The sequence below is a fragment of the Oncorhynchus tshawytscha genome, linkage group LG23 (genome assembly GCF_018296145.1).
Source record: "Oncorhynchus tshawytscha isolate Ot180627B linkage group LG23, Otsh_v2.0, whole genome shotgun sequence".
Classification (NCBI taxonomy): domain Eukaryota; kingdom Metazoa; phylum Chordata; class Actinopteri; order Salmoniformes; family Salmonidae; genus Oncorhynchus; species Oncorhynchus tshawytscha.
In genome coordinates this window covers 8,422,380-8,434,622 of record NC_056451.1, presented here as the reverse complement: position 1 = coordinate 8,434,622, position 12,243 = coordinate 8,422,380, and the positions used below count along the sequence as shown (strand labels likewise).

General features: G+C 41.1%; 1 protein-coding gene across 1 annotated transcript in view; it reads left to right on the top strand.

Moving 5' to 3' along the window:
* Window positions 1–3,072: 3,072 nt before the first annotated feature.
* Window positions 3,073–12,243, top strand: part of LOC112223053 (sodium/hydrogen exchanger 1) — a 63,138-nt gene continuing 53,967 nt past the window's right edge. The window contains exon 1 of the mRNA XM_024386001.2: window positions 3,073–4,141. Within this exon, the coding sequence (XP_024241769.1) occupies window positions 3,832–4,141 (310 nt within the window). The 5' untranslated portion in view covers window positions 3,073–3,831. The remainder of the gene's footprint in view (window positions 4,142–12,243) is intronic.

The following is a 12,243-nucleotide window of genomic DNA, read 5'->3' as shown; positions in this document are numbered from 1 at the left end:
TGGTCTGTCCAACCTGTTTTTCTTCCATTGAAACATGCTGGAAATCACACCCAGTCCCCATCTGCAGGTTGAAGTGCTGCCTGGGTGTAATTGGCTTGTTTTATTCCACATTATGTGGTTGGAGGAGAAGAAATGTACCTGTTTACTCTATGAAGAGACAGGCAGAAAATAGACACTTCAAAGCTCTCATGTAACCCCAAAAAGGGTTCTGCTAAACTGGCTAAAGTGACAACCCAAAAATAATGACTCCTTAATTTTATTCCATTCTATTATAAATTGGGTTCAAGTATGATGGCACCTCTTTAATACAAAGCCATGAGTTTTATGGTTTTGGTAACCTGAAAAGGGAAGGGAATGCTTTCTTTCAGTGAAGTTTTTTTTGCAATTTTGGAGTCACTGGGTTTCTAAATTAATCATGTGATGTTTGTGACAAAATGTTGTTTATTAGGTTAGGGATGTAAAACAAGGCTCAAAGGAACAACATTTCTTCCGAACAGACATCAAACAATCCTATTTTTCTTGGGGTTATCTTGGTTCCAATGCACATTAGATTTCAGAATTGAGTCCTGAGACCTTTGGGTTTATGTGCCCTTTGAAACACATGAAGTACATATCTGCACTAACCAAGCTGAAAAAAAACACAAGATTAAACCAAACATGTATTTAACTTAAGCGTCCTGGGTAATTTGGTTCATATCCACGGACCACAACGACATGTCTCTTTTTATTTCCTGAAAGTGTTTGATGTAGTTTGGAGTCATGTTGTAGCAATTTGAGTCCTGGAAGCAAACACTGGCATCATGACCTTAGCCACAATAGAGAGGAAAGAATAAATGTACACACTTATGTGTCCAAATATAGACCAGACTTGCCAAAATGTTGGCTTCGCTCTCCATGATTGAAATGAGGGCAAACTTAATGAACTTTCCAAACCATACAAATGAGAGCATCACGCCATGACTGAAGCGCGTTGCATAAGAGTCGTTCCATTTGATTTCAATCACTTTTTGACCGCACCCCTTTTGATTTTAATGAAACTTTCCATACATATTTGCCCATGATGAAGTGGTCAGAAAGTTACATTTTGGACCTGACCTAAAACATTTAGGAGATGGAGGTGCTCAAAGTTGACCCATTTTACATACTGTACCCCATCCTACCATGAGACATCCATGTCTTCATCACTGGAAAAGATAAATGGTTGAGTTTAATATCAAGCTTACAAACAGGACTGTCAAACTATTTTATCATTTCTTTCTTCACATTTAATGTAAAATATCTAAAAACGCAAATGATAAAATAGTTTGACAACTCTGTTCGGAAGCTTTGAAATATAATATCAAACTCAATTGTTGATCTTTTCCAGAGATGAAGACACGGATGTCTCACAGTAGGATGGGGTATGCAAAATGGGTCAATTTTGAGGACCTCTATCTCCTAAATGTTTTGGCATTCAGGTCCAAAAAGTTACTTTCTGAACACTTCTACCATCAGAAAAAATGTATAGAACGTTTTGTTCAAATCAAAATGGGGTGTAGTCGAACAGTGATTGAAATAGAATGGAACGACCCATAAAAGTAAGCTGGGCCACTTATACAACGGTTCATATACAGACAAATAGATTTTGGATGGGGAAATCACTTTCAATGAACTTTGTCCTGGCCTTAAAATGTGTGTATTCCCTGACTTTTATCATACGCTTTATCTCAAGTAAATTAGAAAAATCTATTATGCAATATCCCCTGAAGAACTCTTTTAAAAATAGGCACAGCAAACCTCTGTGTGTGTATGTGTGTGTGTCTCACTATCGTGCTGCACTTCAATCTTTTATGGCATTGCAGGAACCGAGTGCAAGGGTGCATACAGGGACACTTGGTTCCCCATGCCAATGTGTGTGCCCAAGCCCCAGGGGCATTGAAGTGCAGCAACACAGGCATTTGATTGGTATTCATCATAACTTATTCATGCAGCTATTATCTCTGTGGTAAATTGCATACAGGTGCTGGCAGGTCAGACAGAGGCTAAACTACCTAATCCCCTTTGATTAATTACAACTTTTACAGCACAATATACAATACTGTAAGTTAATAAGAATGTTGACATTGCATGAATGGTCATTGTGTGCTTCAAAATGCTTCATATAAAGAGCACTTTTTCAACAACCTTCACCTCCTTTAAATATTTGATGACACCCAACATGATAATCATCAGCAGCACCCGATCTACTCATTCTCGTATGTGTTATTACACTAATTGTTATGAGCATTTCATTTTTTTTTTTTTAGAAGCAAACAGCTCTCAATGACCATACAATTTCCCACCACAGTAATTACAAGCCAGACACCTTCAGTGGTATGGTACTAATGTATCTGGCAAGCTGTGGGGGTTAAAGTGTTACTGGGAGACACTAAACACAATTTCAGACTATTCTAAAGGTCAAAGTAAACAAGCACAAATAGGTTGTGTACAGTATGCTATTCGTGACATGGTGTCAGCACCCAAGACATTACCGAAATTATAATTATGAAATTGATGACAAAATGTTTTGTCTGTGCTGGCAAAAAAACACACCCATTTCCATAACACACATTTGATATTGAAGGGATGGTGAAATGTTTTTGGCTGGACTGACAAAAACACACCCATTTCCATAACGCAATTTTGATATTGAATTGAAAATCATTTTAAAGAGAACATTCCAGTTGGATATCTTGTCAATCAATGCATTTACAACAATATATTCTCACCCTAGAGGTACATTTTGAATTAGCCTACAATGAAGACTTAAATAACATGGAGTTTATGGTGCAATTAATTCCAACAGATGCCAGATACTAGGCTAGCCATACTGTAGCGTTGTTCTGCCCTGCAATCCAGGTAGATCAAGTCTCCTGAGACAGAATGGGCCTAGACAGAATATTGAACATGAACTTAGCAAAAAAAAGAACAAATAAATGTATGGCTTTTCCATATATGAACATTTAAGATACATCTCTCACGTCCTCTCGCGCACCTCCTCCCCAATAGATGTCAGTGTGGTCGAAAATAAAAAGGGCTCCCTCCCCTCCTCATTCTCCTCCCTCCGCGAAAGGGTGTGCGTTTTGAAAGGTTCTATTTATCTCGCTAACGTCACTTTACAGGAGTACATTGGCGGAGTGATAACATCAGAAGTCACTGTCGGAGCCACGCATCCTCATACTGACTGAGTTCAAAGAAGGTCGTGTTCTGTCCGGGACAGGGTACGGCGGCATACACCCGATGCATGGAATGGAGTTCATATATCTCGGATCCCCCACAAATGCAACGTGACAGTTCTAAACGTTTAATTCAAGGTCAATATTGGACTTCGATCAGCTGTAACCGCGGACATTATTAAGGATATTTATCTTCTTGTGGAACCGGAATGTATGAGCAGCATCTTTTTCCCGGTCGGCGGTGAGCAATGACATCTTTCACCGAAGAGGTTATCCTACGCTCCCAGTATCTAAAACAACATTTCGGACCAAGTGTTCAATTAAAAAAATGGCTATTTAGGAGAGGATATGTAACTAGCTAACTAACATAGCACTGTAGCCGTGTCTTGAGCTCTCCAGGTCCGGTGTACCTTCGACGTTTCCTGATTTCACGAATGGTGTTAGCCAGCTTGCCACAGTACCTGGAACTGCTGCATCCATCTCAAATAGCTTACTAAAGTTTCCTAGCCAGCCAGCCAATTGTCGAACATGGATATTTTGTGGGTCCTTTGGAAAACCACTTGCTAGTGAGGAAAGTGTGTTCATTACACGCACACCCCCCCCCTAAATTCTTTAAGTTAAAAAAACGAATTTCAACATGTCTGTTCGCGTAGTTTTACACTCACCCAGTGGCTCCAGAAGTTTTCTGGAGCGCGGACTCCTACTTCTGGTGATGTTGATCTTTCTGGAGGGCACCGTACTGACGCTTGGAGCTGCCAGCTCACCGGACATCAGCGCGCAGGACAACACTGGAGGACACGACCACCGAGGGATAGCAGGCAGCCACGACCATACTAACTACACATACACAAAAAAGGCCTTCCCTGTCCTGTCTCTAGATTATCATCACATACAGGTGCCTTTCGAGATCTCTTTATGGGTGCTGCTGGCCTCTTTAATGAAATTAGGTGAGTTGCACTGTTAGTCTGGTTTATTTGGTTTGAGGTTCAGATTGAGTTGTGTTCTCATAGCCTATACAGAGAAAAAGTAAAGCACCCATGTTTCTCTTACCAGTTCATTGAGGTGAGCAGGCAATCTAGGTGTTTGAAGAATGCCATCGATTGCAATTTCAAATTAGCATTATAAAGAGAAATGATGTATTTCTGATACTCAGAGTTTACCCTTTTGAACCCCAATCAAATGTACAAATTCTAAGAAACCACTGTTTGTTCCCTAGCAGGGATTATGCCATGTGAGATGGGAAAATACTACACATTGACTGGGCAGAGTAAAGTCAATAGGTGATTATGGAGTGGTAGTCCTTAATGTGACATTCCCTTGTGCCCTGTATAAAGATGTCACAGATAAACTGACTCCACAAGCCAGGAGACAGGCTTAGGTGACTCGTGTATTGGTTGGACTTGTTTTTCCTTTATTCTGCATGGTAAGTGATCTTCCTGGGAATGATGAGCATACACTTAGGTCATGTTTTTTGAAGTGGAGGGTGCAATCAGTGCTACTTGACACAATGATGTGATGTGTGACTAAGCACATTGTTTTTGTTGCACTTTTGGGCATAGGCTAGACTGAAATCAGTTCTCATACGGGGACATCTTTGACATCTTTGACCACACTGTTACTAATTAAAAGCTGTTTTGTTGACACAGGATGTTTGGCAATGGAAACATGAGAGACACACACACACACACTTGTAGCCTAACTTCTATCCTTTTCCCTGTCGCTGGTTGTGGTCCCCTCGCCGCTCCCGGTCTTCTCCTTACAGCAATCATTTCATCTCGCACTGCTACTTCTCAGCTCCTTTACATGTTTATTGCTCTTCTTGCATTGCTCATCCCATCTCCATTCCCTCATTCTTATCATGACACTTCTCTTTTCTTCTCTCTCCTCTCTCTCTCACACCCTCATCTCCCACTCCCTCCCTATTCTTCTCCTCTTCCTGTGTGCAGTGTGCTCTCCTCATGCCCCTGCAGTGTTCCCTGCTGCATCCCCTACTGCCATTTGCTAAGAGCCAGCAGCCTGCTATTTCTACGCAACATAATAATGAGCCTGGGTGTGTCAGCCTGTGGCCAGGCCAGAGAGGGACTGTCTCACTTACTCACGGGGAGGCCCACTGGCCTGGGGGAAGATGGGGAGAGCGCCCGGCAGCTGGGTGCAGTGGTTTGGAGGGAGTGAGGATGAGACAAGGTGAAGGTCGAGAGGGAGAAAGAAGACTGAGAGGGACAGGGAGGAAAGAGGGAGGGTGGTGATGGAAGTGGGAGAAAGAAAGACAGTGGGAAATAGGTAAAAGGGAGTATGCAGTAGAGCAAGGAGAGGGGCAGATGTGAAAGATTGAGTGAGCGTGAGCGAAACAAACAGGAACAGCAGTGACCTTCAGTTTCTGATTATGCTAAAACCCCTGTGTTTATAATCTGGCTTGACAGCTGCACTGCTCAGTCCCAGCATCCTGCCTGTGTTCTGTTCAGAGTTCTCATTCTTTTTTTTAAGCTTAAAGCTGCATCCATGATCTATTTTTAATGTTATTTTGCTGCCATGTCAGACTGGCTTTGCTTGCTCTGGTAATTTTCTCCAATACTAGACTTCCTTCATTTTTATAGAAGAAGACTCTAAAATCAATATCCCTTGTTCCCCTAAGCAATAGCTCTTCCTATATGTCAATATAACCTTGGGATAAATCTGATTATTGTAGCAGAGTGTGGTAAGGGAGAGATCCTCTGATTATTAAATGTTGTAGCAAGTGTGCCAACACTGATTTAGGCCTAAAGAGCACAGAATATATTGACTGGTAACAATGTATTGGCCTAGCTACACTTAACATTCAAGTCCTCAATACAAAACATGGTTCACATGCGTTGTGGCCCACATTCAGGACTAGCCTATGCTTTTACCTCAGCAGTCTGTACTAGAGGTCGACCGACTATGATTTTTCAACGGCGATAGTGATTTATTGGAGGACCAAAAAAGCCGATACCAATTAATCGGCCGATTTATTAAAAATAATAATAAATAAATAAAACATTGTAATAATGACAATTACAACAATACTGAATTAACACTTATTTTAACTTAATATAAAACATCAATAAAATCAATTTAGCCTCAAATAAATAATGAAACATGTTCAATTTGGTTTAAATAATGCAAAAACAAAGTGTTGGAGAAGAAAGTAAAAGTGCAATATGTGCCATGTAAAAAATCTAACATTTCAGTTCCTTGCTCAGAACATGAGAACATATGAAAGCTGGTGGTTCCTTTTAACATGAGACTTCAATATTCCAAAGTAAGAGGTTTTAGGTTGTAGTTAATATAGTATTTATAGGACTATTTCTCTCTATACCATTTGTATTTCATATACCTTTGACTATTGGATGTTCTTATAGGCACTATAGTATTGCCAGTGTAACAGTATAGCTTCCGTCCCTCTCCTCGCCTCTACCTGGGCTCGAACCAGGAACACATCGGCAACCGCAACACTCGAAGCATCGTTACCCATCGCCCCACAAAAGCCGTGGCCCTTGCAGCGCAAGGGGAATAACTACTCCAAATCTAAAAGTGAGGGACGTTTGAAACAGTATTAGCGCACACTTAGCTAGCTAGCCATTTCACATTGGTTACACCAGCCATTAGGCTGATAGGCTTGAAGTCATAAACGGTGCTGTGCTTGCGAAGAGCTGCTGGCAAAACGCACGAAAGTGCTGTTTGAATGAATGATTACGGGCCTGCTGCTGCTCAGTCAGACTGCTCTATCAAATCAGACTTAATTCTAACATAACACACAGAAATACGAGCCTTTGGTCAATTAATATGATCGAATCCGGAAATGATCATTTTGAAAACAAAACGTTTATTATTTCGGTGAAATACGTAACTGTTCTGTATTTTACGGGTGGCATCCCTAAGTCTAAATATTCTTGTTACATTGCACAAACTGCAATGTATGTCATAATTACGTAAAATTCTGGCAAAGTAGTTCGTAATGAGCCAGGCAGCCCAAACTGTTGCATATACCCCGACTCTGCGTGCAATGAACGCAAGAGAAATGACAAACTGCTAAACTGGATTAGTAGTTATAACTAGTGCTTATGATTGATTGTTTTTTATAAGATAAGTTTAATGCTATCTAGCAATTTACCTTGGCTTCTACTGCATTCGCGTAACAGGCAGGCTACTTGTGGAGTGCAATGGTTAGAGCATTGGACTAGTTAACTGTGAGGTTGCAAGATTAAAACCCCTGAGCTGACAAGGTGAAAATCTGTCGTTCTGCCCCTGGACAAGGCAGTTAACCCACCGTTCCTAGGCCGTCATTGAAAATAAGAATGTGTTCTTAACTGACTTGCCTAGTTAAATAAAAGGTATATAAAAAAAATAATATATATATATATATATATATATATATATATTTTTTTAATAATCGGAAATCGGCGCCCCCCAAATTTCCGATTGTTATGAATACTTGAAATCGGCCCTAATTTAATTGGCCATTCCGATTAATCGGTTGACCTCTAGTCTGTACTGTACATTGGAAGACATGTATTGGTCTTGACCTAGATCTCGGTCTCTCGTAAACGCTGTCTAAACATTAACAGAGGGAATGTGTGTTAACAAGCTATTAACAACACGCTGCTATAAATGACCCTTTTTCACATTTGAATGTGTAATGCATCAAAGCACATGTAGTTTGGCGTTCAGTTCAACTACTAGACAATTGATATGCTAGGTAGAACCCCATTTCTCCGAAGGGTCATGGTGGTAGTAGTATACAACACTAATAAAGAGAGGATAGCCTAATCAAAGCCAGGAATGTAGGTGAACATTTTACATACAGTAGTGTTGATATGATTAGGCTTATATCTGAAGTTAGGCTGAAGACTAGACTACATTGGTAGGCCTACATTGCTTTGCAGCTCTATTAGATCTACTCCTACAGTATTTTTAGGCAACAGGTGACCAGGCAGGTACAATTACCTCTGATATATGCTTGGCGCCTCAAGTTTGTCACACCTCCCATTTGTAATGCAAACATTGCAATCCAAACTAAAATGGTTCGTGGCAGTTCCCTGTTCTGTTCTCCTGAGAGCCCAAGTCCTACTCACCCACATTGTGGGCCGTTGGTCTAATCTGTGGCCAATATTTGTCTGGGGTGAACCAACTGCCACCTGGAACAGAGGAGCTTGACTGGAAATGGAAGGAATATAGATGGAGAGAGTCGGTGCTAAGCTCTTTTCCACTCTGCTCACTCTTACAGCACTGCACAAGATTGCATAGTTGGCCCTTCAATGCACCTTTGACTTAATATATCCATTCACATCACACAATGACATGCAGATGCTACTGTGTTAATACATTTGCATAGGCAATTGTACTGCAATAAATAAAGCCAAGGACACCGTTGTTGACTAAATAATAGGCCCTAGTCAAATGTTCCATTGATTAACGCCCCAAAATATCTCTCCTTTCCCCATCTCAAGTTATGGCACAGGGTTGTTTTCTATTTTAGTGTTGTCCTTTTATACATTGTTCAGCTTCCACTGTGGCTCTACACCCACTGTCAACCAGAGGAACAACTGCAGCAAGAGTAGCAGGGGAATGTTTCAGGCTCTGTTTATTATTGATACACAGGCCCGTATTAAGCTCACATTGAGTGCAAATCCCATCGAGGTGGAGTTTCCCAAGGATATTATTGGATGTTGTCCACAACAAGTCCACAACTATGCTTAAACTAAAGACTACTTTCAAGGTCTTTCAAAAAAATCTATCTATCTAGCTAGTCTGTGCCTTCAGAAAATATTTATACCCCTTGTCTACACACAATACCCCATAATGGCAAAGTGAAAACATGTTTTTTGAAATCTGCTAATTTTATTGAAAATGAAATGCAGAAATATAGTGGGGCAAAAAAGTATTTAGTCATAAACTTTTGTTATTGACCAAATACTTATTTTCCACCATAATTTGCAAATAAATTCATTAAAAATCCTACAATGTGATTTTCTGGATTTTTTTCTTCTCATTTTGTCTGTCATAGCTGAAGTGTACCTATGATGACAATTACAGGCCTCTCTCATCTTTTTAAGTGGGAGAACTTGCACAATTGGTGGCTGACTAAATACTTTTTTGCCCCACTGTATATCTCCTTTACACAAGTATTCACACCCCTGAGTCAATACACGTTAGAATTTGGCAGAGATTACAGTTTTGGGTCTTTTTGGGTAAGTCTCTAAGAAAGAGCTTTGCACACCTGGATTGTACAGTATTTGCACATTTATTCTTTAAAACATTCTTCAAGCTCTGTCTAGTTGGTTGTTGATCCTTGCTAAACAGACATTTTGAAGTCTTGCTATGGATTTTCAAGCAGATTTTTAAGTCAACTGAGTACAAATACCTAGGTGTCTGGCTAGACTCTAAACTCTCCTTCCAGACTCACATGAAGCATCTCCAATCCAAAATGAAATCTAGAATCGAACAAAGCATCCTTCACTCATGCTTCTAAACATACCCTCGTAAAACTGACCATACTACCAATCCTCGACTTCGGCGATATTATTTATAAAATAGCCTCCAACACTCTACTCAACAAATTGGATGCAGTCTCAGTGCCATCCGTTTTAGCACCAAAGCCGCATATACTACCCACCACTGCGACCTGTATGCTCTTGTTGGCTGGCCCTCGCTTCATACTCATCGCCACACCCACTGGCTCCAGGTCATCTACAAGTCTCAGCTAGGTAAAGCCCCGCCTTATCTCAGCTCACTGGTCACCATAGCAGCACCCACCTGTAGCACGCGCTCCAGCAGGTATATCTCACTGGTCACCCCCAAAGCCAATTCCTTCTTTGGCCGCCTTTCCTTCCAGTTCTCTGCTGCCAATGACTGGAACGAACTGCAAAAATCACTGAAGCTGGAGACCCATATCTCCCTCACTAGCTTTAAGCATCAGCTGTCAGAGCAGCTCACAGATCACTGCACCTGTACATAGCCCACCTGTAAACAGCCCTTCCAACTACCTCATCCCCATACTGTATTTATTTATTTATCTTGATCCTTTGCACCCCAGTATCTCTACTTGTACATTCGTCTTCTGCACATCTACCATTCCAGTGTTTAATTGCTATATTGTAATTACTTCCCCACCATGGCCTATTTATTGCCTTACCTCCATTATCTTACCTCATTTGCACTCACTGTATATAGGCTTTTATTTTTTCTACTCTATTATTGACTACAGTCGTGGCCAAAGGTTTTGAGAATGACACAAATATTAATTTTCACTAAGTCTGCTGCCTCAGTGTCTTTATATATTTTTGTCAGATGTTACCTTGGAATACTGAAGTATATTTACAAGCATTTCATAAGTGTCAAAGGCTTTTATTGACAATTACATGAAGCTGATGCAAAGAGTCAATATTTGCAGTGTTGAGCCTTCTTTTTCAAGACCTCTGCAATCCCCCCTGGCATGCTGTCAATTAACTTCTAGGCCACATCCTGACTGATGGCAGCCCATTCTTGCATAATCAATGCTTGGAGTTTGTCAGAGTTTGTGGGTTTTTATTTGTCCACCCGCCTCTTGAGGCTTGACCACAAGTTCTCAATGGGATTAAGGTCTGGGGAGTTTCCTGGCCATGGACCCAAAATATCAATATTTTGTTCTCCGAGCCACTTAGTTATCACTTTTGCCTTATGGCAAGGTGCTCCATCATGCTGGAAAAGGCACTGTTCATCAACAAACTGTTCCTGGATGGTTGGGAGAAGTTGCTCTCGGAGGACGTGTTTGTACCATTCTTTGTTCATGGCTGTGTTCTTAGGTAAAATTGTGAGTAAGCCCAGTCCCTTGGCTGAGAAGCAACCCCACACATGAATGGTCTCAGTATGCTTTACTGTTGGCATGACACAGGACTGATGGTAGCGCTCACCTTGTCTTCTCCGGACAACCTTTTGTCGGATGCCCCAAACAATCAGAAAGGGGATTCATCAGAGAAAATGACTTTACCCCAGTCCTCAGCAGTCCAATCCCTGTACCTTTTGCAGAATATCAGTCTGTCCATGATGTTTTTCCTGGAGAGAAGTGGCTTCTTTGCTGCCCTTCTTGACACCAGGCTATCATCCAAAAGTCTTCACCTCACCGTGCGTGCAGATGCGCTCACACCTGCCTGCTGCCATTCCTGAGCAAGCTCTGTACTGGTGGTGCCCCGATCCCGCAGCTGAATCAACTTTAGGAGACGGTCTTGGAGCTTGCTGGACTTTCTTGGGCGCCCTGAAGCCTTCTTCACAACAATTGAACCGCTCTCCTTGAAGTTCTTGATTATCCGATAAATGGTTGATTTAGGTGCAATCTTACTGGCAGCAGTATCCTTGCCCGTGAAGCCCTTTTTGTGCAAAGCAATGATGACGGCGTGTGTTTCCTTGCAGGTAACCATGATTGACAGAGGAAGAGCAATAATTTCAAGCACCACCCTACTTTTGAAGCTTCCAGTATGTTATTTGAACTCAATGAGCATGACAGAGTGATCTCCAGCCTTGTCCTCGTCAACACTCACACCTGTGTTAACGACAGAATCACTGACATGATGTCAGCTGGTCCTTTTGTGGCAGAGCTGAAATGCAGTGGAAATGTTTTGGGGGGATTTAGTTCATTTGCATGGCAAAAAGGGACATTGCAATTAATTGCAATTAACCTGATCACTCTTCATAACATTCTGGAGTATATGCAAATTGCCATCATATAAACTGAGGCAGCAGACTTTGTGAAAATGAACATTGTGTCATTCTCAACTTTTGGCCACGACTGTATATTTGTTTATTCCATGTGTAAAATTTATTTTATTCCATTATTTTATTCCATGTGTTAAATGAAGGTGAAAAATAATGTATCTAGGCCACTCAGGAACATTTAATGTTTTCTTGGTGGTAAGCAACTCCAGTGTAGATTTGGCCTTGTTTTTGGTTATTGTCCTGCTGAAAGTTGAATTCATCTCCCAGTGTCTGGTGTAACACAGACTGAACCAGGTTTTCCTCTAGAATTGTGTCAGTGCTTAACTCTATTCCGTTTATTTTT